Raw genomic sequence first — 24,834 nt, forward strand, 5'->3', positions numbered from 1 at the left:
AAGCCTGGAAGCACTCATCACTTGAGCTACCCACACCAGCACAGGGAAGATGGCCGTGAATCCCTCTTCTTTTGTAGGACCCAGAAGCTGTCTCTTGTTCCCTCTGACCAGGGCCTCCACACCGTACCCCTTTCTACCCCTCAGGCAGTACTCCATGTTTATCCTCCTCCCATCCAGCTTTCCCCGTCTTCGTTCCTATTCCTCAGTGCCCAGGTCTCAGCCCCTCAAATCACAGCACATGTACGTAAAGCCAGACATGTTTTTACTTTAAGGCCAGTCCAAAAGCACCATTTTTTTTTTTTTCAGATGGAGTCTCGCTCCATTGCCCAGGCTGGAGTGCAGTGGTGCGATCTCAGCTTACTACAACCTCTGCTTCCTGGGTTCATGCAACTCTCCTGTCTTGGCCTCCCAAGGAGCTGGGACTACAGGCACCTGCCACCACGCCTGGCTAATTTTTGTATTTTTAGTAGAGACGGGGTTTCACCTTGTTGGTCAGGCTGGTCTTGAACTCCTGACCTTAGATGATCCACCTGCCTCAACCTCCCAAAGTGCCGGGATTACAGGTATGAGCCATCCTGCCCGGCCAAGCACCTTTGAATAAAATATAAATAAATATTGCACCTTTGAATAAAACATAACAAGTAGGTATTTTCAGATGCTTTACACTCTTGCCTTAGGGAAAAAATGACGTTTCTCATTGCTTAGTGCTTTTATTTCCTTTTGCAGCTGAGTATCTTCTAGACTCGCATGGAAATAAACGCCCTCTTTGAGCCTATTAAGACTTATGGTTCTGGGCTGCGCGCGGTAGCTCATGTCTGTAAACCCAGCACTTTGGGAGGCTGAGGCGGGCAGATCACTTGAAGTAAGGAGATCCAGACCAGCCTGGCAACATGGTAAAACTCTGACTCTACTAAAAATACAAAAATTAGCTGGGCTTGGTGGCACATGCCTATAATCCCAGCTACTGGGGAGGCTGAGGCTGGAGAATGACTTGAACCTGGGAGGCAGAGGTTGCAGTGAGCCGAGATCGGGCCACTGGACTTCAGCCTGGGCAACAGAGCGAGACTCCATTTCAAAAAAAAAAAAAAAAAAAAAAAAAGCTGGGCATGGTGGCTCATGCCTGTAATCCCAGCACTTTGGGAGGCCGAGGCAGGTGGGTCACTTGAGGTCAGGAGTTTGAGACCATCCTGGCCAACATGGTGAAACCCCATCTCTATTAAAAATACAAAAAATTAACAGGGCGTGGTGGCAGGTACCTGAAGTTCCAGCTACTTGAGAAGCCGATGCAGGAGAATTGCTTAAACCCAGGTGGTGAAGGTTGCAGATCGCGCCATTGCACTCCAGCCTAGGTGACAGAGCAAGACTCAAAAAAAAAAAAAAAAAAAGAAAAAGAAAAAAAGACCATCCTGGCTAACATGGTGAAACCCCGTCGCTACTAAAAATACAAAAAGTTAGCCGGGCGTGGGGGCGCGTGCCTGTAATCTTGGCTACTCGGGATGCTGAGGCAGGAGAATCCCTTGAACCCAGGAGGTGGAGGGTGCAGTGAGCCAAGATCACGCCACTGCACTCCCGCCTGGCCAACAGAGTGAGAGTGAGATTCTGTCTCAAAAAAAAAAAAGAGAGACTTATGGTTCTGAAGGAACGGTGGGAGGGGGTCAAGAGGAGGAAAGCGTGAGGCAGGAGTAGATTAAAATCCACTCTGGGGGCCAGGCGCAGTGGCTCACACCTGTAATCCCAGCACTTGGGAGGCTGGGGTGGGCGGATTACCTGAGGTCAGGAGTTTGAGACCAGCCTGGTCAACATGGTGAAACCCTGTCTCTACCAAAAATACAAAAATTAGCCAGGCGTGGTGATGCATGCCTGTGATCCCAGCTACTCAGGAGTCTGAGGCAGGAGAATCACTTGAGCCCAGGAGGCGGAGGCTGCAGTGAGCCAAGATCACACCAGTGCACTCCACCCTGGGCAACAACAACAACAAAAAACCAAAACAAACAAACAAAAAAACCTCCACTCTGGGGAAGATAGTGTTTATAAAGTATCACTTTACTCTGCTGATTCCAGCAAGGCCTGAATAACATGGGTGCCCTTCCCTGTATTAAGCACAATGTGTCAACCACTGCCAGGTAAGTTCCTGTCACAATCAGGAAGAGCTGATAGCATGAAAGCACTGAGTAGGAGTTTAAATGTTCTTGAGAGGCCAGGGGAGGGCACGGCAAGATGCCAGGGTTTTGTCACTGTCATGAGGCTTGGCCAGGGTGAATGTAGACACCTGACACAGACATTGTACACAGCAGGTTGCATGTGTATCATTACATTTCAGGATCCAAGGAAGTGGAGTGGAGAGTCCTGTAACAGAGACTCCATCTGAGTTCTTGTTGTTAACTGACACAAAAGATCCAGGGGCAGGCTCTCAAGATTATCTTCCTGTGGATTCCCAACATATCTAGTGAGCTCCTCTACCTTGTCATTTTCTACTCTGTGAGTAGGGTTGATTTCAGCTTGCTGCAGCAGGACAGGAAGATGGGTCCTCATCACAGGCTCCTGGCTAATGCTGCTGATGGCGAAATGCTGGAGAAACCTAAAAACACAAAAACAATGCTATTATGTTACCATCCTAGCCTTTCCTGAAGGTGCCTACTCACATGAAAAAGTTTTTACTTAATTGTTGAAAAATAAACCTTGGAGAGATTCTCTCTAGAGAATAAAACTGTGTACAGTGTGTTTCTGCGAAACTTTACAGTGATCTCTAAGAAATTACAAGAAAAAGGAGCTAAAAGGACCAACATTGAGGTTTCTGACATTTTAAAAGCCAGAATATTAAACATCTATAAACAGAACCAGAGCTTACCAGTCCAGCTCTGGGAGTTTGGCTGAGAGTAACTTTAGGGAACTCCGTTTCTCCCCAGCAGGCTGGCTCAGGGCACTGAAGAGCTTCTGTGCACTGGAGTGCCTGGAATAACAAAAGCTCACAGATTAGAAGTCCATCTTCCTTTAGCACATACACTTTACAAAACTGGTTCTGATGTTTTCAAGCCAGAGTCCAGTGACAGAGTCAACTCTTCCAAAACACCCATTTCAGACTTAAACAAAATGAGGTGTTAGTGCATGATGATGGGTACGTCCACATAGAAAGGCTGGCCTGAAATCCCTTGATAATACCATGAGTTTCTGATTCTTGGTGGTTTCACTTCTCTTCTTTTTTTTCTTTTTTTGAGACAGAGTCTCACTCTGTTACCCAGGCTGGAATGCAGTGGCACAATCTTGGCTCACTGCAACCTCTGCCTCCCAGGTTCCAGAGATTCTCCAGCCTCAGCCTCCCGAGCAGCTGAGATTACAGATGCATACCACCACGACCGGCTAGTTTTTGTATTTTTAGAAGAGATGAGGTATCACCTTGTTGGCCAGGCTGGTCTTGAACTCCCGACCTCAGGTGATCCACCACCTCGGCCTCCCAAAGTCCTGCGATTACAGGCTTGAACCACTGTGCCCGACCTTTTTCTTTTTTTTTTTTTTAAAAGAAGCCCTTGATGTATTATGTTGAATTCTCCATATACAATGAGCAGTCATGAAGATGGTCTTCTTCAGGGCAACATGGTCACAGGACTGGGGCAATCCAGGGGACTGAGAGGGAGCGTGAGGATGGGAGGCGGGGCCACCTCTTGCAATTTCACATTAGAGACAAACTGTAACACAGTCCATGGGCCTGCTATCACCCCCTTTTATCATCTGGCATAATGCTTGATGTAGTTGTCCACTTTATTCTGGAAGTCCTCCTTGTCCTGCAAATGATGTTCTGCAACTTCAATATTCAGTGGATCATCAAAATTCAAAAGATCAGTAAACAAAGAGTTTAATCCCCAAACGACATCCTTTAATGTTCTCTTGGGAGCCCAGCTGTGCCGTCAATTGAATGTTCTCTCAGTAAACTCAGACATATTTCCCCTATCTCTGTGATGTTGAGGTGCCAGATCTTGGTCAGGCATTTCATTTTGGGAGGCATCATGTTGTACGCATCGGGCACTTCAAACTGAAATTTTCCACCCTGGTAGTAACCCTCATCTGGAGTTACTGTTAGCTGAAAACAGTGAAGCTTGTTTGGATCAGGAAAATGCACTTTACATGTACAAGGTAAATTAGCTTCAAGTTCTGCAACCTCTGTAGTCCCAATTGCTAAGTGGGAGGATCACCCGAGCCTGGGAGGTCGAGGCTGCAGTGAGCCAGGACCGCACCACTGCACTCTACCCTGGGTGACAGAGTAAGACCCTGGGCTCCCGGAGACAGGTGAGACTGGCTCAGCGCCCAACACCATGCCTGGCCCGGGTCAGGGCTATGAGAGGCGGCCCCTCATAGATACACTGGCTCCTGGCAGTGGAGACCTTTTTTTTTTTGAGAAAGGGTCTTGATCCATCACTCAGGCTGAAGTGCAATGGCACGGTCATGGCTCACTGCAACTTTTAACTCCTGTTCTCAAGTAACCCTTCCACCCCAGCCTCCTGAGTAGCTGAAACTACAGGCATGCGCCACTATACCCAGCTAATTTTTAAGTTTTTGTAGGGATGGGGTCTCACTATGTTGCCCAGGCAGGCTGGTCTCGAACTCTTGTGCTCAATTCATCCTTCTGCCTCAGCCTCCCAAAGTGTTGGGATAACAAGTGTGAGGCACTGCACGTGGCCCTCTCTTGCCTTCTATTCTCCCAAGGGCACCGGCTACCTGCAAGTTGGCAGCATTGAAATGTCTGTGTTGACCCTTTCAGAAGCCAAGACCCCTGTGTTACATAATGCGAGGCATCTTGCAGAGAAAGCACGCCCACAAAGCCTAGGGAAGCAAGCACAAATATTGAAGCAGCCACTTACAATCTCTTTTGTTCCACAGATAATCCATCTTCCTGGATCACTTTTAAAGAGAGCCCTGAGTTATCCTGCTGTTGCCAGAGGGAGAAGACCTAAACAAAACAGAATTTGAGCAAAGAACACTTTAAACCCAACAACAGGATATGGAACCCACATGGGGATTTAATGGTTGTTGAAAATCTAGACTGTCACTGCAGAGAAAATGACTATAACAAACAAGTTTGCTTCAAAAATAGAGGCCTGAAGCAATTTTGTTCTGTACTTTTAAAAACCAGAATGTCTTTCTGGGTTACTCCCCCAGGGATTCTGCTCCTTGAGAGGTCAGGAAGCATGGAGAAAGGGGTCGGGTAACACTGTCCTCGCAGCAGAGGCATGTTCTCCTCTAGGGATACGGACAGGAGTGGTTCAAGTAACTCCTGCCTAGAGGCAGAGGGATGGCTGAAGAGAATCTAAAGGGCTGTCTTTACTTTCCCAGATTGAAAGGATAAGCCCAAGGAGGTAAAAAGGTCCAGCAAAGCTGGGAGACACAGACTGGGCTGAGAAGCTATTCTACAGCCAAGGTCAACTCTTGCATCCTCTATGGTCTGCGAATCTGACCTGAGGGAGGAACACTGTCCCATCACAAGCTGCTGTAACCACACCTTTCCAAGAATTCCCACTAGTCATGAGGTTAGCCATCAGTTTGGCTTTGGCTATTGCTTGGTCTCTAAGTGGGTCGTATCATTCTTGTAAACTCCCTCATCTATGCAATCTGTGCTGAGCACCTATAATGTGCAGCCTGCCAGGTGGTACCATTCGCAAGAGGGACTGTGACCCATGGGGAAGGAGAGTATAGGGTGGCAAAGAGAACACTAATTCAGTAGGTAGGGCCCAACAATTCAATAAAGTAGCTAAATAAGAGATAACCCTAATTAGGATTTAAAGAGGACAAAGTAGATTTTTCTTAAAGGCTAAAAACCCTCTTGTTCAGTTTCTTTAGGCTCTCACCTCTCCCTGCCAACAGCACCATTCCAGAACCTGAAGGGATTAGAAGCAGTCACCGCACACCAGCCAGCCCTCGTAACTCTGCCTCTCATCACTTCACTGTTAGCCCCAAGACGCTGCCTTACCATTTATATTGCTAGGGGGAAAAAAAGTAGTAGTAGTTTTGCTGAATAATGACTGATGTTACCTCTGAGTAAAATGCTTGGTATATCTTCGATTTGGGGAAAAGGGCAATCATCAGAAAACTGCTTGATCCATGGAAATGAACTGGGAGGTGAGGAAGCAATGAGCTTTTGAAGTCTATGAGAAGAGCAGCAACAGTACTGGTGGAATCCTAAAGCGAAAAGGAGGGAGCATCACAAGAAGGGCATCTGCGCAATTATAGCACTCACAACTACTGCCAGAACACACAGAATCAATTTCGGTACAATTATTGTCACATTATGTAGCTCACTGGGGTTTGGTATAGATGTGCTTTACTTATAGGAGATACAGGAAATAAAAGGATTTTTTTTTTTTTTTTTTTTGAGACAGGGTCTTGCTATGTCACCCAGGCTAGAGTGTGATGGCTCACTGCAGCCTCAAACTCCTGGGCTCAAGCAATTCTTCTGCCTCAGCCCCTCAAGTAGCTGAGACTACAGACACATGCCACCATGCCTGGCTACTTTTCTTTAAACTTTCTGCAGAGACAGGGGCTTTCTATGTTGCCCAGGCTGGTCTCAAACTCCTGGTCTCAAGTGATCCTCCCACCTTGGCCTCCCCAAGTGTTGGGATTACAGGAGTGAGCCACCACCCCTAATCTGGATTTTTTCCCCTAAAGTGAAAATGTCATCTCAAAATTCATTCTAGGATATTAATCCCTTATCAGATAAATGATTTGTGAATATTTTCTTCCATTCTGAGGATTGTCTTTTCACTCTCTGGATAATGTCCTTTAATACACAGAAGTTTTAAATATTGACAGAGTCCAATTTACGTATTTTTTCATTTGCTGTCTGTGCTTTTAGTATCACACCCAAGAAATCATTGCCAAATCCAATATCATCAAGATTTTCTCCTGTATTTTCTTCAAAGAGTTTTATCATTTTAGCTCTGTGTTTTTTTTTGAGATGGAGTCCCACTCTGCTGTCCAGGCTGGAGTGCAAAAGCGCGATCTCAGCTTGCTGCAACCTCCGCCTCCTGGGTTCAAGCGATTCTCCTGCTTCCCGAGTCGCTGGGACTACAGGTGCGTGCCACCGTGCCCAGCTAATGCTTGTATTTTCAGTAGAGATGGGGTTTCACTATGCTGGCCAGGCTGGTCTCGAACTCCCGACCTCATGATCTGCCCGCTTCGGCCTCCCAAAGTGCTGGGATTGCATATTGTTTTAGCTCTTAACGTTTATGTTTTTGATCCATTTTCAGTTAATTTATTGTATAGGGCATAAAGTAAGGGTCAAACTTCATTCTCTTGCACACGGATATCTAGTTTTCCCAGCACCATTTTTTTTTTTTTGAGACAGGGTCCCACTCAGGGGACCTGTGCCCAGGTTGGAGTGCAGGGGCGCCATCTTGGCTGACTGGCCTCCACCTCCTGGGTTCAAGCGATTCTCATGCTTCAGCCTCCTGCCTGGCTGGGATTACAGGGGCCCGCCCACCACACCCAGCTAATTTCTGTATTTTTAGTACAAACAGGGTTTTGCCATGTTGGCCAGGCTGGTCTCAAACTCTTAGCCTCAAGTGATCTGCCCTCCTTGGCCTCCCAAAGTGCTGGGATTACAGGCGTGAGCCACCGCACCAGGCCTCTCAGCACCATTAGTTAAAAAGACTGTCCTTTTGACATTGAATGGTTCTGGCATCCTTGTCAAAAATGATTCGATACAAAAGTTTATTTCTGGGCTCTCCATGGGTCTAGTCCACTGGTCTATATGCCTGACCTTTTGCCAGTACCACACTGTTAGGTCACTGTAGCTTCGCAGTGAGTTTTGAAACAAGAAAATGTATGTGTTACAACTTTCTTTTTCAAGATTGTTTTAAACAATCAGGGTCCCTTGAGAGTCTATATATTCTATATGAAGTTTAGGATGGGTATTCCTATTTCTTTCTTTCTTTTTTTTTTTTGAAACATAGTTTTCACTCTGTTACCCAGGTTGGAGTGTACTGGCACAATCTCGGCTCACTGCAACCTCTGCCTCCCAGGTTCAAGCGATTCTTGTGCCTCAGCCTTCCGAGTAGCTGGGATTATAGGTATGTGCCACCACATCTTCCTAATTTTTGTATTATTAAGAGAGACAGGGTTTCACCATGCTGGCCAGGTTGGTCTCAAACTCCTGACCTCAAGTGATCCACCTGCCTCAGCCTCTTAAAGTGCTGGGATTGTAAGTGTGAGCCACCACGTCCGGCAGGGTTTTCCTATCTGCAAAAAATGCCATTGGGATTTTGATACGGATGGCACTGAACCTGTAGGTTGCGTTGGGCAGTATTGTCTTAATATTAAGTCTTCTGATTCATGAACATGGATGTTTTTCCTTCATTTAGGTTTTCTTTAATTTTTCTGCAATATTTTACAATTTTCAGTGTACAAATCTCTCATTTTCTTGGTTAAATTTACTCCTTAGTACTTTACTGTTTTTGATGCTAATGTAAATTGAATTGTTTTCTTTTTTGAGACAGGGTCTCACTCTGTTGCTCAGGCTAGAGCACAGTGTGGCATGATCATAGCTCACTGCAACTGCTGCCTCCCGGGCTCAGGAGATCCCCCCACCTCACCTCTCAAGTAGCTTGGGACTACAGACATGTGCCACCATGCCCCACTGATTTTAAAAAATTTTTTGAGGCTGGGTGCACTCCAGCCTGGGTGACAGAGCAAGACTCCATCTAAATAATAATAATAATAATCATCATCATCTTTTGTAGAGATGGAGTTTCACCACATTACCCAGGCTTGTCTCAAAGTCCTGGACTCAAGTGATCCACCTGCCTTGGCCTCCCAAAGTGCTGGCATTACAGGCTTCAGCCACTGCATCCAGCCCTGGAATTGTTTTATTAATATCTTTCTCAGATTGTTCACTGGTAGGGCATAGAAATGAAACTCATTTTGAAAAAAATTATAAAAATAGAACAGAGAGGAAAGTTAAAAAAAATTAATCGAAAGTCTCATCACCTAAACCCAACTATAGCTAACATTTAGTACTTTCGTTTTCCGTTTTTTTTTTTTCAGAGACAGGGTTTTGCTCTGTCTCCCAGGCTGGAGTCCAGTGGTACAATCATAGCTCATTGCAAGTGCGAGCTCATTGCAACCTCGAACTTCTGGGCTCAAGTGATCCTCTCACCTAAGTCTCCCAAATAGCTGTGACTTCAGGCACATGCCATCATGCTGGGCCTTTTTTTTTTTTTTTCTTTTTTGAGATGGAGTTTCACCAGCCTTGGTGCCCAGGCTAGAGTACAATGGTGCAATCTTGGCTCACTGCAACCTCCCCCTCCCGGGTTAAAGTGATTCTCCTGCCTCAGTCTCCCGAGTACCTGGGACCACAGGCGCGCAGTACCATGCACAGCTAATTTCTGTATTTTTAGTAGAGACGGCATTTCACCATGCTGGTGAGGCTGGTCTCGAACTCCTGACCTCAGGTGATCCGCCCTTCTCAGCCTCCCAAAGTGCTAGGATTACAGGTGTGAGCCACCACGCCCAGCCCCATATCCTGTTTTTAAAACTTAATTTATCATTACCATCAGCCATGTTATCTTATACTGTCAGTAAACATTTCCAGTGACTGCACTCTCTCACCCTCTTGGGCCACCCCCATGGCTTGACATGAGCTATTCCAGTTTTCCTCTGCCAACAGTTCCTTAGTATAAGTTAGTATACTTTAACACTATATTAGTATAATTTAACAATAAATGCTAGTTTACTGTTACATATGACAGCAGGAGCTTGTTTCTGATGTAATTTCTTCTATCTGTTAAGTAGCCTCATGTCCTCTGAACACCCCTGACCTGGGACTCAGTGTTTCCATGTTAATAAAGATACAACTCTTTGCAGAAAAAAAATATTAACTCATTTGTCTAAATCACCAAAAATGTTTTTCCCAATTTTAAAAATTTGCCTTTTGAAATACTTTTTAAAAATTATTAAAAAATATATATATATATATATATATATATATATTTTTTTGCGACATTCTCACTCTGTAGCCCAGGCTGGAGTGCGGTGGTGCGATCTCGGCTCACTGCAACCTTGGCCTCCCAGGTTGATGTGATTCTGCTGCCTCAGCCTCCCAAGTAGCCTGGATTACAGGCGTGTACCACCACGCCCAGTTAATTTTTGTTTAGTAGAGATGGGGTTTCACCATGTTGGCTAGGCTGGTCTTGAACTCCTGACCTCAGGTGATCCACCTGCCCCAGTCTCCCAAAGTACTGGGATTACAGGCATGAGCCACTGTGCCTGGCCATAAAAAATTATTTTTTATTTTTAATTAATACATAATATGCACATATTTATGGGGTATAATGTATTGTTTCAATACATGTATACATTATGTAATGATTAAATCAGGGTAATGAACGAGAAATCCATCACCTCAAACATTTATCATTCAGAATCTTCTCTTCTAGCTATTTTGAGATCTAAACACCTTACTGTTGACTGCAGGCACCCTACTGTGCAACAGAACACTAGAACTTACTAACTTTGTATTCATTGATCAACCCCTCCCCATCCCCTAAAATACTTTTTAAAGGGTTTTGTATTACTAATTAGTCTGATAAATTTTATGATATACCCATACAATGGAATACTACTTAGCAATAAAGAGAACACAGCTATTTACATACACAACATGGATGAATCTAAAAATCACTATGTTAAGTGGAAAATGTCAGACTCAAAGGATACAGAATAGATGATGTTCATTTATATAACATTTTAGAAAATGCAAACTAATATATAGTGACAAAAGCTAATCAGTGGTTGTCTGAACCCAGGAGTGGAGGGAAAGATGATCTGTAAAAGGGCATGAGGAAATATTTTGGTTTGATTGTAAAGGTGGTTTCATGAATGTACACATCTGCCAAAGTTTTAAATCAATACAGTTAGTTGTATTTACAGTACACTTCAATAAGTTAAACTGTCAGCAAAAAATTTTTAAAAATCAGTAACTGGTCAGCCGGGTGCCGTGGCTCACACCTGTAATCCCAGCACTTTGGGAGGCCGAGGTGGGCAGACCACGAGGTCAGGAGATCGAGACTATCCTGGCTAACACAGTGAAACCCCGTCTCTACTAAAAATACAAAAAATTATCCGGGCATGGTGGCGGGCACCTGTAGTCCCAGCTACTCAGGAGGCTGAGGCGGGAGAATGGCGTGAACCTGGTAGGTGGAGCTTGCAGTGAGCCGAGATGGCACCACTGCACTCCCGCCTGGGCAACAGAGAGAAACTCCGCCTCAAAAAAAAAAAATTCAGTAACTGGTCAAATTTGACTAATTTTTCCTTTAGAATTTCTTGTATTGTTTCTAAGCTTAGGAAGTCTTCTAACCCCTAGAAGTTTAATAAATATTCATTTTTATATTCTATTTGTGAAATTTAAATATATTTAATTTTAATCCCTCAGAAGTTCATTTTGATTTTTGGTAGAGGTAAGAATCTATTTTTTGTCAAAATTAGCTACTTATCATCCTAGTACTGTACTTTTCATGATGCATTCTTTCTTCTCTGATATTGGAAGACTCTTTAACCTAACGGCAAAGCTTTAATCTAATAGGGCCATCCAATCTGTCCAATTGGTCTGCCTACATTTCTGAAAAGCCTTTAAGGCTGCAGGCTCTATATGGAAGAAAAACTTGCTCAAAGAATTTGTTTTCTGAGCCATCTGACCAAAATACCTCACATAGTCTCTGTCCTAGTTCCCAGACAGACTGGTTTTGAGGCTGAGACCAGGCAGAGTGGCGGGCCTGCCCTCTGCTCTGGTGTTGCACTGAGACAAGCTGTGCCTTGGCTACAGAGTAAAGGCTAGGAGAAATTCATCGCTACCCTCTTCCCCTTAAGGTGAAGGGGAAGTGTTGGTGCAGCCTGGTGAACTTAGAGGACTGTTACAGGACGGTGGAACTTTTACAGAGCTGGAGAGGAAGTCTGGGTGTATGAGGGAGGAGGGGTTAAACTCTCACAGGGAAAGTGAGCCATTTCTCTCTCTCTCTGGCTCACTTACAATCCTGTCCATGCTAATGTGTATGTGAAGCCTCATCAATACCACAGGATGTAGCTCCTTTCTGGTTTTTCAGTGGGTGAGCCTTGTGTCCCTGGGCCTGGAGGCCAGCTGAGAGGGGCCACTGGAGGCCTTCTCAGTTAGGATGAATGAATTGGGCATGGGGAGCTGCTGGCCCTTCTGACCAGAAGCCCTTTCTAGGTAAGCCCTTTACAGAGCAGTGAGGTTGACGAGGCTCATAAGTGTCTTGAGAATGCCCAGGCCTCTCCACAACCTCCCTCCCTGACTGCCTCAGTGGCTATGCTGGTTCCTGACATACTGCCCTGTGGTAGTGGAGGGGAAACAGGAGTTATTTAGTTTTCCCCTCAAAAGTGTGAGGAACTTTCCGACCAAAAAACCCACTGACTAGTAAAACACCTACCCCATCATAGAAGGAAATGGAATTCATGTGATCCTTGGAAATGATGATACTTCCATGACGACAGTGAGAAAACAGAAGGCCACTAGAGAAGAAATGAACATTCCCTGGAAGGAAAAGAGAGTTGGTCAGAGCTGGAGGGCTGGGTGCTCTGGGTCAGATTCCAGGGTCCTCTTGCACAGCAGTGTGGTAACTAGAGGCCAGTATCAGTAGCAATTACGTTATGCAATTTGTATACTGAGCCCTGTGCTCTGAGGAAGCCAAAGTAACCTCCTAGAGCCTCAGAGGGAAACGAGGCATCAGATGCAGTCTTTGCGTAAGAATTAGAAAAACAAGTGAATAAACTATCAGCTAATGGGGAGAAGCAAAATTCACATTCCCTTATGAGTATCTTCCAGGGAAACACACTAAAAAAGACTGGGTATATCTGCTCCATATACTGAGTTTACAGATTTTCCTTTCTTCTGCTTTGCCAGAAGCTGGCTCAGCCCTAGAGAGACCACATCCCTCACTTAGGGCCCGAGAAGGAGCACTCGACTCTCAGCTGAAGACTGGTGAAGGGAGCTTAAGGTCCCTGTGCCCAGCAATGGAACATTTGAGTTAGGTAATGAGTAGGTTCTACAGACACTGGGGGGTTGCTCTTCTGTAGTTCACAAAAGCAAGATGGGTGGCAGGTGGACACGGATGTGGGTTGCTCAGAACAAGGATTCAAGTCTAAGGAGAGCTGTTGTGTCCTGGATGGTCAAGGTCATATACAGCAGCTAGGTATAGGCCCTAGGGAGCAGACCATGGAAAAGATGGACAACTAAGATGACAAAGATTAATGCTGGGCCTGGGCTTGCTTTGGAGACACAAAAGCAGCACCCAGAGCACCCATAAGACTCCTAGGTGAAGCTGCTCTCTGGGGCTGGTCCAAGCTGAATCTTCCATTCCTATAACAGCTTTTCTTTCCATGTTTCTGCATACAGAGAGGAGATGAAGTAGTTCTTAAAGCTCAAGGCACAGGTTTGAGTTTATTGTCATTAAGACCTCATTGCCAAGGCAAAGGTCAAGAGATAAATAAGTGAGACCGATTCCTTGAGTTGTAGCTCCAGAAAAGCAGTGCAAAGCTCTGGAGACTGGAATGACAAGAATAGCGAAGGCCAGGAGTCTGAGGGCTGCATTCGCATCCTGGGTGAGGAATCTAGAGACTGCAAGCTTTGAAGCTTCCTGAGGAGGTGAGGTTTCAGAAGGAAGGGAGGGGCCTAGTTAGTATGTGTTCACAGCAGACAGGAGAAGTGAAGGGAGAAGGAGGCGGTTTTTAGGTACAAGAAGAACTGGCATCTGCCTCTCATGGAAGAACCAGATGCCCAGTCAGAGGGACATGCCAACTTTAAAATCTGTGGCAGCCACAGCCAGCAACTATCCAGGTTCAAGCTCTGGAAACCTCTACTCTCCAACAAGTAGCTTGGCTTTCTGTGCATACTGCCTTTTTCTGAGGCCCTCTGAAAAGGAAGCTACTCATGCCTCAGCCTCATCCTGTACCAACCCCAAAGTTCCTCCATGCTGCTCCCAGGCCATTCTCCCCAACACTACAGCATGATACTTTCATTCCCCTAGAGACACAAGCCCCTCCCTCTACCGCTCACACCTACTGCCCTCTTGACCATGCCATATTTCCAATCACTCTGAATGTGCTCAGTCTTCCCCTCCAATGCAAACACTTCCATTCCTTCTTAGAGCAGTAAAGCTGCACCCAGAGTAACTTCTGAAATCTCCAGCTCAGCAGCTACTCTCTGACTCCAGCACCCCATCCCCCTTTTAGCTGTCTCCCTCCCCACACTCCATCCTCTGATGTCACTGAGCTTTCACAGTCACGGTATTTGCATTTTCCCCTATTGCTCAGAAATTTCTGATATTCTTCTCATCTACATCAAGGGCAGATCTTCTAGGACAAGACTTACCTTTAATCTTTGTTCTGTTAAAAGAAAGGAATGGGAACAGGTTTCATGCAGTATTTACTAAGCACCACACATGTCATACATTATAGTTTTCTGTTTTCACAATTGTAAGAGGTGGTATTGTTTTTTTCTCATAGGACAGATGAGAAAACTCAAGCTTAGAGAGATTTCCCCCAAAATCACAGTATTACTTGGTGGTGGAGCCAGGTATAGAATACAGGTTTGTCTGATGCCAAAGACACTACACCACGCTGGTGCCTTCAGTTCTCTCATGCCTTTTTTTCTTTCAATTCTCCCCTGTCCAAAGCCCAGCTGTGGTGAATCTGACGATGTGCCTTCTCTGCTCCCTCAACCACAATAGGCCACAGTGCTGTCCCACAGCCTGTTTACTGCTGTCTCCCTACCCCTTCCATCAGCCTACAGAGCTCATTCCAGACCTTTAACACTCTCCTAAAACCACAACCCCACCAACTCCTGCCACAAGATGACTCTACTTACTCTTTCCAGAGATACGAGGGCTCCACAGGTGTCATGAGGTAGAAACTGCTCCTACTGCTGAGTGCTTAGTACCTGCACCCTTCCCTGTCCTGGGTACCTCTCTACCTGTGTACTTTTGAAGTGAACATTTTCAGAAACAAGTCCGGTGCTACTCGAAAGGCCTCCTGGACAAACCTCAAAATCCTGAAGCTTCCAGAAAAAAGCACAGATTGGAGAAGCTGGCACATTCCATCTACTCAATAAGAAGACGGGAAAGGATGAGCGAGGTCATCTCCAGCATTTCCTCTCCCACTAGACTCTGAAGCCTCAAAACAAAATGGAAAAGAGGAAGACAAATTCACAAGACAGTGCTGGAAAAGCACTCATTATGGGGCATGGGCCAAGGCAAGGTCACAGTAAACAGGATCTAATTTCAGTACTGTCCTGTGATCTGTCCTGTGATCGCAGCTGCCCGTTAGCCTGGCTCTGTGAGCAGTAACTCTGTCATTATTCTCAGAGCACACATGAGATAAGGGAAGTGACTTACTGGGTGGCCCAGTGCCTGTGCTCTGGTCTCGGATCCTAATCCACTTGAAGCAATAACCCTTCTGGTATCTGCTCTGGACTCTTTGACTGTCAGACAGTGGCCTGAGGGCCATGCCTTTGCAGGGGTTCACAGGGGCCAGGGCAGCCAACTCCTGAGGAGATCTCCCTGACTTTTTGTGCCATCCTTGATGTCCTTAGTGGATGAGCTCTGTCCTTTCTCCTCTAATCTATAAGTCTGAAAATCCAGGATAAGAGGAAGTTTCTCATTACTGCCCCAAAACCAGGAGGACTGCGGTTTGGTTCTGCCTTTGATTGAGCTCTGCATCCCTGGAAGTTCAACAAAAGAGGGATAAGTCCTCAGGGTAAACCAAGATACCAAGCAAATGCCAATGAAGAATTTGGCTTTCCTCTTTCAGAAAACTGGCTGTACAAATACAAATCTTCCAACAGCCCAGTCTATGGGAAGAGGAAACATTTATCACTGCTGGGGCAATTTATGATGCAATGGCTAGATGATTTTCATCCTGTGTCTATATATGTGTGTGAAATGTACGCACAAGCTTTAAAGAAAAAAAAAAAAAACAAAAAAACCCCCCCCAAAAAACACAAAGCAACAACAACAAAACCCAGATGTCTATGCACTCACTACCGGGCCTAAGAAATTGAGCATTACTAGCACCGTTGAAACCCCCTGGATGTCCTTCCTCAATGACAGTCCTTCTCTTCCACCCAATGGGGAACAGCATCCTGAATTCTGGATGGTTTTACCACACTTGAATGTATCTGTAAACTGTGTATTACTTAGTTTTGTCTGTTTTTGTTTTTATATAAATGAAATCCTAATCATGTATTCTTCTGTGACTTGCTTACTTCTCTTGACATTCTGTTCCTGAATGTGACCCATGTTACAAGTAATAGGCAGCCAAACAGTTCCTTCATGCTCAGTGCTGTACAAAACTTTACTTTTTTTTTGAGAAGCAGTCTCACTCTGTTGCCCTGGCTGGAGTGTAGTGGTGCAATCTCGGCTCACTGCAATCTCTGCCTCCCAGGTTCAAGCGATTCTCGTGCCTCAGCTTCCCGAGTAGCTGGGATTACAGGCACGCACCACCATGGTCTGGCTAATTTTTGTATTTTTAGTAGAGATGGGGTTTCATCATGTTGGCCAGGCTGGTCTCGAACTCCTGACCTCAGGTGATCTGCCCACCTCAGCCTCCCATAGTGCTGGGATTACAGGTGTGAGCCATCGTGCCAGACCAAAACCTTCGTTTTTAAAGTGTCCCTCCAGCCAGGTGCAGCGGCTCATGCCTGTAGTCCCAGCACTTTGGGAGGCTGAGGTGGGAGCTTCACGTGAGGCCTGGAGATCGAGACCAGCCTAGCCAACATGGTGAAACTCCATCTTTACTAAAATAATGATAATAATAATATAAAATAAAAAAATTAGCCAGGCGTGGTGCCATATGCCTGTAATCCAGCTACTTGAGTGGCTGAGGCACAAGAATTGCTTGAACCCAGGAGGCAGAGGCTATAGTGAGCCAAGATCACACCACTGCACTCCAGCCTGGATGACAGAGTGAGACTTCTTCTCAAGAAATTTTTAAAAAGTGTCCCTCAATAGCTTCAGATGGACACAAGTCAACACATGAGAGGGTGCAGAAATATGGCAGCAGAGAGCAAACCACCGCTGGCCTGGGCCTCTCCAACACACAAAGGTGAAAGCCAGATTGGTCCCCAGGGTTCTCAGGATGTATTCACCGTCCCATGTTTCAATGGGTCCAGGATCCTGCTCTGCATTGCTAACAATTTCTGCCCAATGTAAAAACACTCTGGAATCTGTAAATCACTGTAGGGAGAGTGAAGGAGCTGCCTAAGCACCAACCATTCACTGATGCCTGTAGGAAACAATAGAACCCATACATATATGGTCTACTGATTTTCAACAAAGGTGAAAAGACAATTCAAAAGAGAAAGAAGAGTCTTTTCAACAAATGGTGCTGCAAAAACTGGATATTCATATGTCAAACAGCAAACATCAATACATCCCTCACAATGGAAATTCTGCCCATTCTCATCAGCCACAGAGGAAAACCTCATACTTCATAGGGATATTGGGTAGAGTACTGAAAAGGATTTTGCTACAGTAGTGGGGTAAAATTAGTCCTAAGTCAAATGTTGCTCTGCTTCCTGCCTAATAAAGCTTTAAAAAGCAAGACCAGGTAATAAGATTAGAAGAAAAAGTTATTGGTTGGGCACAGGGGTACATGCCTGTAATCCCAGCACTTTGGGAGGCTGAGATGGGTGGACTGTTTGAGGCCAGGAGTTTGAGATCAGCATGGACAACATAATGAGACCCCATCTCTATTAAAAAATAATAATAAAATAAGAAAAAGTTACTAAAACAGATATAACTGTATCACATTTAATAAGCTGGAGAAAAGAATGAACCATATTAGTTTGAGACATAAAAGATATAAAAAAGATTCAAATCAAACTTCTAAATATGAAAAATACAATGTCTAAGAAGAAAAATACACTGGATGAGATTAATGGCAGTAGACAATGCCGAAGAAGAGGTGAGTAAATTAGAATAAACAGAAGTAGAAACTATGCAAAACAAAACACAAAGAGAAAAAACCCTGATCACAATAGTAGGGAACATCAGGGATCTGTGGGCCAACTTCAAGCAGCCCGATACATATGTAATAGGAATTCCTGAAGAGGAGGGGAGAAACGTTTAAAAAAAAAATGGCTGATAAGCTTCTGCATTTGAGAAAGATTATAAACCCACCCATCCAAGAAGCTAAAAAAATCCAAAGCACAAAAACCATGAAGAAGCTGGTGCAGTGGCTCATGCCTGTAATCCCAGTACTTTGGGAGGCTGAGGTGGGCGGATCACCTGAGGTCAGGAGTTTGAGACTAGCCTGGTCAATATGGTGAAACCCCGTTTTTAAGAACACAAAAAATTTAGGCTGAGTATGGTGGTGGGTGCCTGTAGTCTCAGTTACTTGGGAGGCTAAGGCAGGAGAATCACTTGAACATAGGGGGCAGAGGCTGCAGTGAGCCTAATTATGCCACTACACTCCAACCTGGGTGGCAAGTGAAACTCCATCTTAAAACAAAAAACAAACAAAAAAAACATGAAGAAAACCACACCAAATCACATCAAAACCAAATTGCTGAAAAAAAATTTTTTTAAACCAAACTGCCTAAAATCAGTGATAAGCAGTTGGGGGAAAAGGATATCTTACATAGAAACAGCCCGGGCGCAGTGGCTTACTCTTGAAACCCCAGAATTTTGGGAGGCCGAGGAGGGTGGATCACCTGAGATTGGGAGCTCGAGACCAGCCCGACCAACATGAAGAAACCCCATCTCTACTAAAAATACAACATTAGCCAGGTGTGGTGGCACATGCGGGAGGCTGAGGCAGGAGAATTGCTTGAACCCGGGAGGTGGAGGTTGCCGGGAGCTGAGATCGTGCCATTGCACTCCAGCTTGGGCAACAAGAGTGGAACTCTGTCTCAAAAACAAACAAACAAACAAACAAAAAAAAACAAAAAAAGAAAGAAGCAAACAAAGATAAGGATAGCAGTAGATTTCTGCTTAAAAATAATACAAAAGCAAGAAGACAGGGGTGGGGCAATGTCTTTAAAGTACAGAAATTTGAAAAATTTTGTCTTTTACCAAAAATCTGAAAAACTTAGATAAAAGGAAAAAAATTCCTAGAAAATTCTAAGTTTCCAAGACTGATCAAGTAGAAATTAAAAACCTGACTAACTCCATAATCATTAAAGAAACTAAATCAGTAGTTTAAAACCTTTCCTTAAAAAATAAATCATGCCTTCAGTGTTTCACAGGCAAGTACTAAGAGTCAAAAAATAATTCAAATCTCATACATAATATTTCACAGTAAGGAAGTACAAAAGAGAATACTCCTTGGCTAGAAAATCTGATCCTAAACCAGAAATTACAATACAAAAAAGGAAAAACAGTTAATCCCATTTATGATGTAATAATCCTAACGAAACTATTAGCAAACTGAGTCTAGCAGTATATTAAAAATAATGATCCAGTTAGCTCTTCCCAACAATGTAGAATTAACATTTAAAAAATCAAGTAATATAGTAGTTTATTATGTTAACAGATTAAAGGAACAAAGTTGTAAGTGCAGGAAAAAAGCACTAATAAAAATCAAGAAACAGTCATGATAAAAGCTTATTAAACTTGTAATGAAAGGGGAATGTTTTTACTGCAATAAAGGTAACTACCAAAAAAAAAAAAAAAAAAAAAAAAAAACCCACAAGTATCAAAACACAGAGGAAGCGGTAAAGCTCTCTCTGCTAGACAGGAATAACACAAGAATGCCTGTTATCATTACTTCTACTCCATGATGTACTAGTGGTCTGAGCCAGTGAAGGCAAGACAAAGAAATATAATTGGAAAGGAAGAAATAAAGCCATCATAATTGATAGATCATATGAGTGCCTACAAGTAAAACTCCGAAGAATCTAGATTATTAGAAAAAGAATAAGATTAAGGAATACAAAGTAAATATATGAATATTAAATACAGTTAATCCTATAACCAGCAATTCTACCATAATTTAGGATTATAATCCTAGATAAAGCATCAAAAGTATAATCGTAAAAGATATTTCTGACAGCAAAAAAGATATAAAATAATGAGAAAATTATAACGCTATATTAATAGGCATTAAAAAGACATAAATACACATCACATTCATGAACTGGAAAACTCAGGTTTACTTGACATGGTAAAAATGACAGTTCTCTCCAAAGTGATCTTTTAATTGAACACAATTTCAGAAAAAAAAAAAAAAACCCCAACAAGTTTTCTGAAAATCCTGAAAAGCCAACACAAAAATGTCAATAACTTTGAGCAAAGTGCTAAGAACAGCCAAGATACTCCTGAAGAAGAAAAAAAAGGTGGGAACTTGCCTTATCACATTAGAGACTGAATGTTTGTGTCCTCTCCAAAATTCCAATGTTGAAGCCTTAACCCCAAAAGTGGTGTTATCTGGAGATCGGGCTTTTGGAAGGAAATAGGGGTTAGATGAGGTCATGAATGTGATGAGGTCATGAATGTGGGGCAAGGTCTATTGGGATGTAGTGCCCTTAATAAGAGCTACCAGAGAGCTTAGCTCCTACCATGTATGCACAGAGGAGGAGTCATGTGGGCACACAGTGACAGGCAGCCTCTACTGGTCAAGAGAAGAGGCCTCAGGATGAAACCTCCCTTGCCAGCACCTTGAACCTGGACTTCCCAGCCTCCAGACTGTGAGAAATAAATTTCTACTGTTTAATCCACTCAGTCTGTGGTATTTTGTTATGGCATCCCAAGTGGACTAAGACACCATATAGAAATATGTTATCTATCTAAAATAAGACAATGTGGTATTTTCTCAGGGAGAAACTGAATAATGGAACAGAACAGAGAGCCTGTGAATAGACGCACACATAAAGAGACTTGATTTATAACAAAGCTGGCACTGCCGATCAGTGGGAAAAGAATGATTTTTCAATAATTGTTGCTGAGACAGGTGGCTACCCACATTTAAAAAGTGAAATTAGACTCCTATCTCATATCATTTTCAAAGAGCAATCCAGGTGGATTCTTTGAAAAATTGTATTTTTATAATTCAACAGAAAAAGCCTCAATAGATCTAAAATACATGAATCACATAGAAAAAGATTATCTTGATTACATTAAAATTAAGAACTTTTATTCATTAAAAAGCATCAGAAATAAAATAAGACAAGCCACCAGGTGAAAGAAAATATTTGTAATATACTGAATTGACAAATAATTAGTATCAAAAATCTATAAAAAATTCCTGGCCAGGCACAGTGGCTCACGTGTAATCTCAGAACTTTGGGAGGCTGCGGCAGGCTGATCGCCTGAAGTTGGGAGTTCGAGACCAGCCTGACCAACATAGAGAAACCCTACCTCTACTAAAAATACAAAATTAGCCAGGCATGGTGGTGCACGTCTGTAATCCCAGCTACTTGGGAGGCTGAGGCAGGAGAATCGCTTAAACCTGGGAGGTAGCGGTTGCAGTGAGCTGAGATCGTGCCATTGCGCTCCAGCCCAGGCAACAAGAGTGAAACTCCATCAAGAAAAGATGAATGAACAAACGAACTAGAGAAAGAGAGAGAGAGAGAGAGAGAGACAGAAAGAAAGAAAGAGAAAGAAAAAGAGAAAGAGAAAGAAAGAAAAGAAAGAATTCCTAAAATAGGCCAGGCGCAGTGGGTCACGACTGTAATCCCAGCACTTTCAGAGGCTGAGACGGGCAGATGACCTGAGGTCAGGAGTTCAAAACCAGCCTGGCCAACATGGCGAAACCCCATCTCTATTAAAAATACAAAAATTAGCTGGGCATGTTGTTGCGCGCCTGTAGTCCCAGCTACTCGGGAGGCTGAGGCATGAGAATTGCTTGAACCTGGGAGGTGGAGGTTGCAGTGAGCTGAGATTGCGCCACTGCACCCCAGCCTGGACAACAGAGTGAGACTTAGTCTCAAGAAAAAAAAAAAAAATTCCTAAAATAAACAAGAAAAAGACAATCTAAAAGAAACATGAGCAAAAAACAAGAACAAGCATTTAACAGAAGGGAAGTATAATGGCTTGGCCAATAAATAAAGATGGTTCACTAATAATAAGAGAAATGTAAATTAAAATACTAATAATACAGCACTGCACACTCACCACAGTGGCAAAACAGCAAGTGTTGGCCAGAATATGGAAAAACTCAAATACCTGTATGCTGCTGCTGGAAGTATAATTTGGGACAATCAATTTGTAAAACAGTTTGGCCTCATTTAAAAAAGCCATATGTGGGCTCATACTAAAATTCCAAATTTTTACTCCTCATTCGAACCCTACAGAAACATTTGCCCATGTGGACCAAGAGACACGCACAAGAATGCTCATAACAGTACAGTCTGCAATACCTAAAAAAGCCTATATTTACTTATTTTTTAGAGTTAGGGTCTTGCTCTGTGAGCCAGGTTGGAGTACAGTGGTGAGATCATAGCTTACTGCAGCCTTGAACTCCTGGGCTCAAGTCACTCTCCAGTCTCAGTCTTCCAAATATATGGGACTACAGGAATATGCCACCATGCCTGGCTAATTTTTTTTTTTTGGTAGAGATGGGGTCTCGCTGGTCTTGAACTGTTGGACTCAAGCAATCCTCCTGCTTCAGCCTCCCAAAGTGCTGGGATTACAGACGCTGGCTAATTAAAAAAATTATTTTGTAGCAACAAGAGTCTCACTCTGTTGCCCAGGCTGGTCTTGAACTCCTAGCTTCAAGTGATCCTCTCGCTTCAGCCTCTGAGAAGCTGGGATTACAGGCACAAGCCACTGCACCTAGCACAAAAACTATAAAAAACCCACATGTCCACCAAGAGTCAAAATGATAGTGCATGCTTGCAAAAACGAATACTATAGGGCCATGAAAATGAGTAAGCTATATGGCTTACATACAACAAACTGGATGAATCCTAGGAATATTGAGCAAAAAAAGCAGGTCTACAGTATGATTCTATTTGTATTAAGTTCAAAACAAGATATTGTCTGGGGATATGGGCATGTGTGGCAAAACTCTAAAGCAGGTTCCTGAGGATTAGGTACTGGGCAGCCTGCCTGGCCACAGACAGCAGGGCGGGGAGGACAAGGGCACATGAAGGACATGAACGAATGGGAATTTGAAAAGCAAGACATCTTGTGATAGCCGACGCCACTAACTGGTGAACAGAAACAGTTCTAGAGCTGAAAAAACTTCAAGGTAAAGGAAGTACTATTCTTTTTTCTTTTTTTGAGACGGAGTTTCACTCTTGTTGCCCAGGCTGGAGTGCAATGGCATAATCTCCACTCACCACAACGTGTGCCTCTCGGGTTCAAACGATTCTCCTTCCTCGGCCTCCCGAGTTGCTGGGATTACAGGCATGCGCCACCGCGCCTGGCTAATTTTGTAGTTTTAGTACAGATGGGGTTTCTCCATGTTGGTCAGGCTGGTCTCAAACTCCTGACTTCAGGTGATCTGCCTGCCTTGGCCTCCCAAAGTTCTGGGATTACAGGCATGAGCCACCGCACCCTGCCAGGAAGTACTATTCTTTTCATCTGTAACTAATTGCTGGGTGAAAAATCAGAAGACCTGTACTATTCTCCAGACCTGGACTACCCTCTAGATGCTGCCATTAACTTGTACTACATCTCAGTCACGGTGAGGGAGCTTAAAAAAAAAAAAGTATGGAAAAAATAACAACTTGTACAATATCAGGCAAGTTTTCACCTTCTATGGGACTCAGGATATGAAGATCAATCAAGATAATGCATCCTGAGGAGCTGAAGATAAATATCTTCAGGGGATGGGAACAGATAAATTTCAAGCTCATCACAGTCCCAAGTAAAGGCAGATTTATAAAGACATTAAAGACAATTGAACTTCAGGACTCCTTACCTGCCCAAGCCCCCTTCTAAGGCCCTAAGAAGAGCCCTAATCATTTTGTAGTATTTTCCTTAAGAGAGTCCCCAAATGGTATAAACTTCAAGCCCCACAAAACTTACATCAGCTCCTGACCTGAATCCCAAAGTGGTAAAATGCTTATCCACAGGAAGGGGAGACTCCTGTCTAAATTCTCTGCTTCTATTCAATTTCCCTGCCTCAGAAAACCATCTCCTAATTTAAACTAGATTCCCCTTAGGAACAAAGAAAGTTTAAAATTCAAGTTTTCAAAAGACTACGACTAATAAGGCTCCAGAAATCCCTGGCTGTGCCTTTATTCTTGCACAGAGACCTTAGGATACACTGAATCTTGTTGGATAACTCAGTACAATGCAAGACTATTTTTCTAACAAGGCCCTTTCCTAAGAAGGTGCAAACTAATTTTGGCAAATATCCCTGCTAAATATTATAATTGGCTCAAGGATGACAGAGCACAAACCACCTCTGTGTTGTGCCTACAATCTGCTTTTAAAACACTACGCAATCTTGCCTCAAGGCTGGTAGTATTACCACATACTCCCTGCCTTCAGCAAATGTTCCTAACTGCCGGGTTCTCTGCACCAGGATCTGGAGAGGCAGAAATGCAGGGACAGATGTGATAACAAACGCCATTACCACTCCAGCAGTATGTGGACAGAAAACCAGAACTCCTTGTGCTTTGTCTTCTGTGTGAATGAAGGGGCAGAAGCTGAAGCAGTGGTCTGAGAACAGGGAGAGGAATTTGCCACCGGATAGAATATTTTCAACAAGAACAACAAATCATCCAGAAAAGGGATTTGCTTAGTAGAGGTTGAGGAATTTGTAGAGTAAGTCAGAACTCCTCCTTCACATAAAGGCTATATTCAACAGGGAAAGAATAGGACTCATAAGAAAATGCTATTCTGAGGAAGCCAAAGAGGAACTTGCAGTAAATCCCTGTAAAATCCATGC

The 24,834-nt window shown here is 43.7% G+C and overlaps 1 protein-coding gene and 1 pseudogene across 4 annotated transcripts in view; both read right to left on the bottom strand.

Annotated features, from left to right (window-relative positions):
- The window catches only part of DNAAF9 (dynein axonemal assembly factor 9), a 164,107-nt gene that overhangs the window by 45,164 nt on the left and 94,109 nt on the right, over positions 1 to 24,834 (bottom strand). For all 4 annotated transcript variants that reach the window (XM_071079596.1, XM_071079595.1, XM_011741278.3 and 1 more), the window contains 5 exons: positions 12,429 to 12,532; positions 6,022 to 6,168; positions 4,854 to 4,942; positions 2,849 to 2,950; positions 2,461 to 2,578 (listed from right to left, as the gene is read on the bottom strand). In XM_071079596.1, the coding sequence (XP_070935697.1) occupies positions 2,461 to 2,578; positions 2,849 to 2,950; positions 4,854 to 4,942; positions 6,022 to 6,168; positions 12,429 to 12,532 (560 nt within the window). The remainder of the gene's footprint in view (positions 1 to 2,460; positions 2,579 to 2,848; positions 2,951 to 4,853; positions 4,943 to 6,021; positions 6,169 to 12,428; positions 12,533 to 24,834) is intronic.
- On the bottom strand, positions 2,957 to 4,841 carry LOC105481594 (NEDD8-conjugating enzyme UBE2F-like; annotated as a pseudogene).

The sequence above is a fragment of the Macaca nemestrina genome, chromosome 15 (genome assembly GCF_043159975.1).
Source record: "Macaca nemestrina isolate mMacNem1 chromosome 15, mMacNem.hap1, whole genome shotgun sequence".
NCBI lineage: Eukaryota > Metazoa > Chordata > Mammalia > Primates > Cercopithecidae > Macaca > Macaca nemestrina.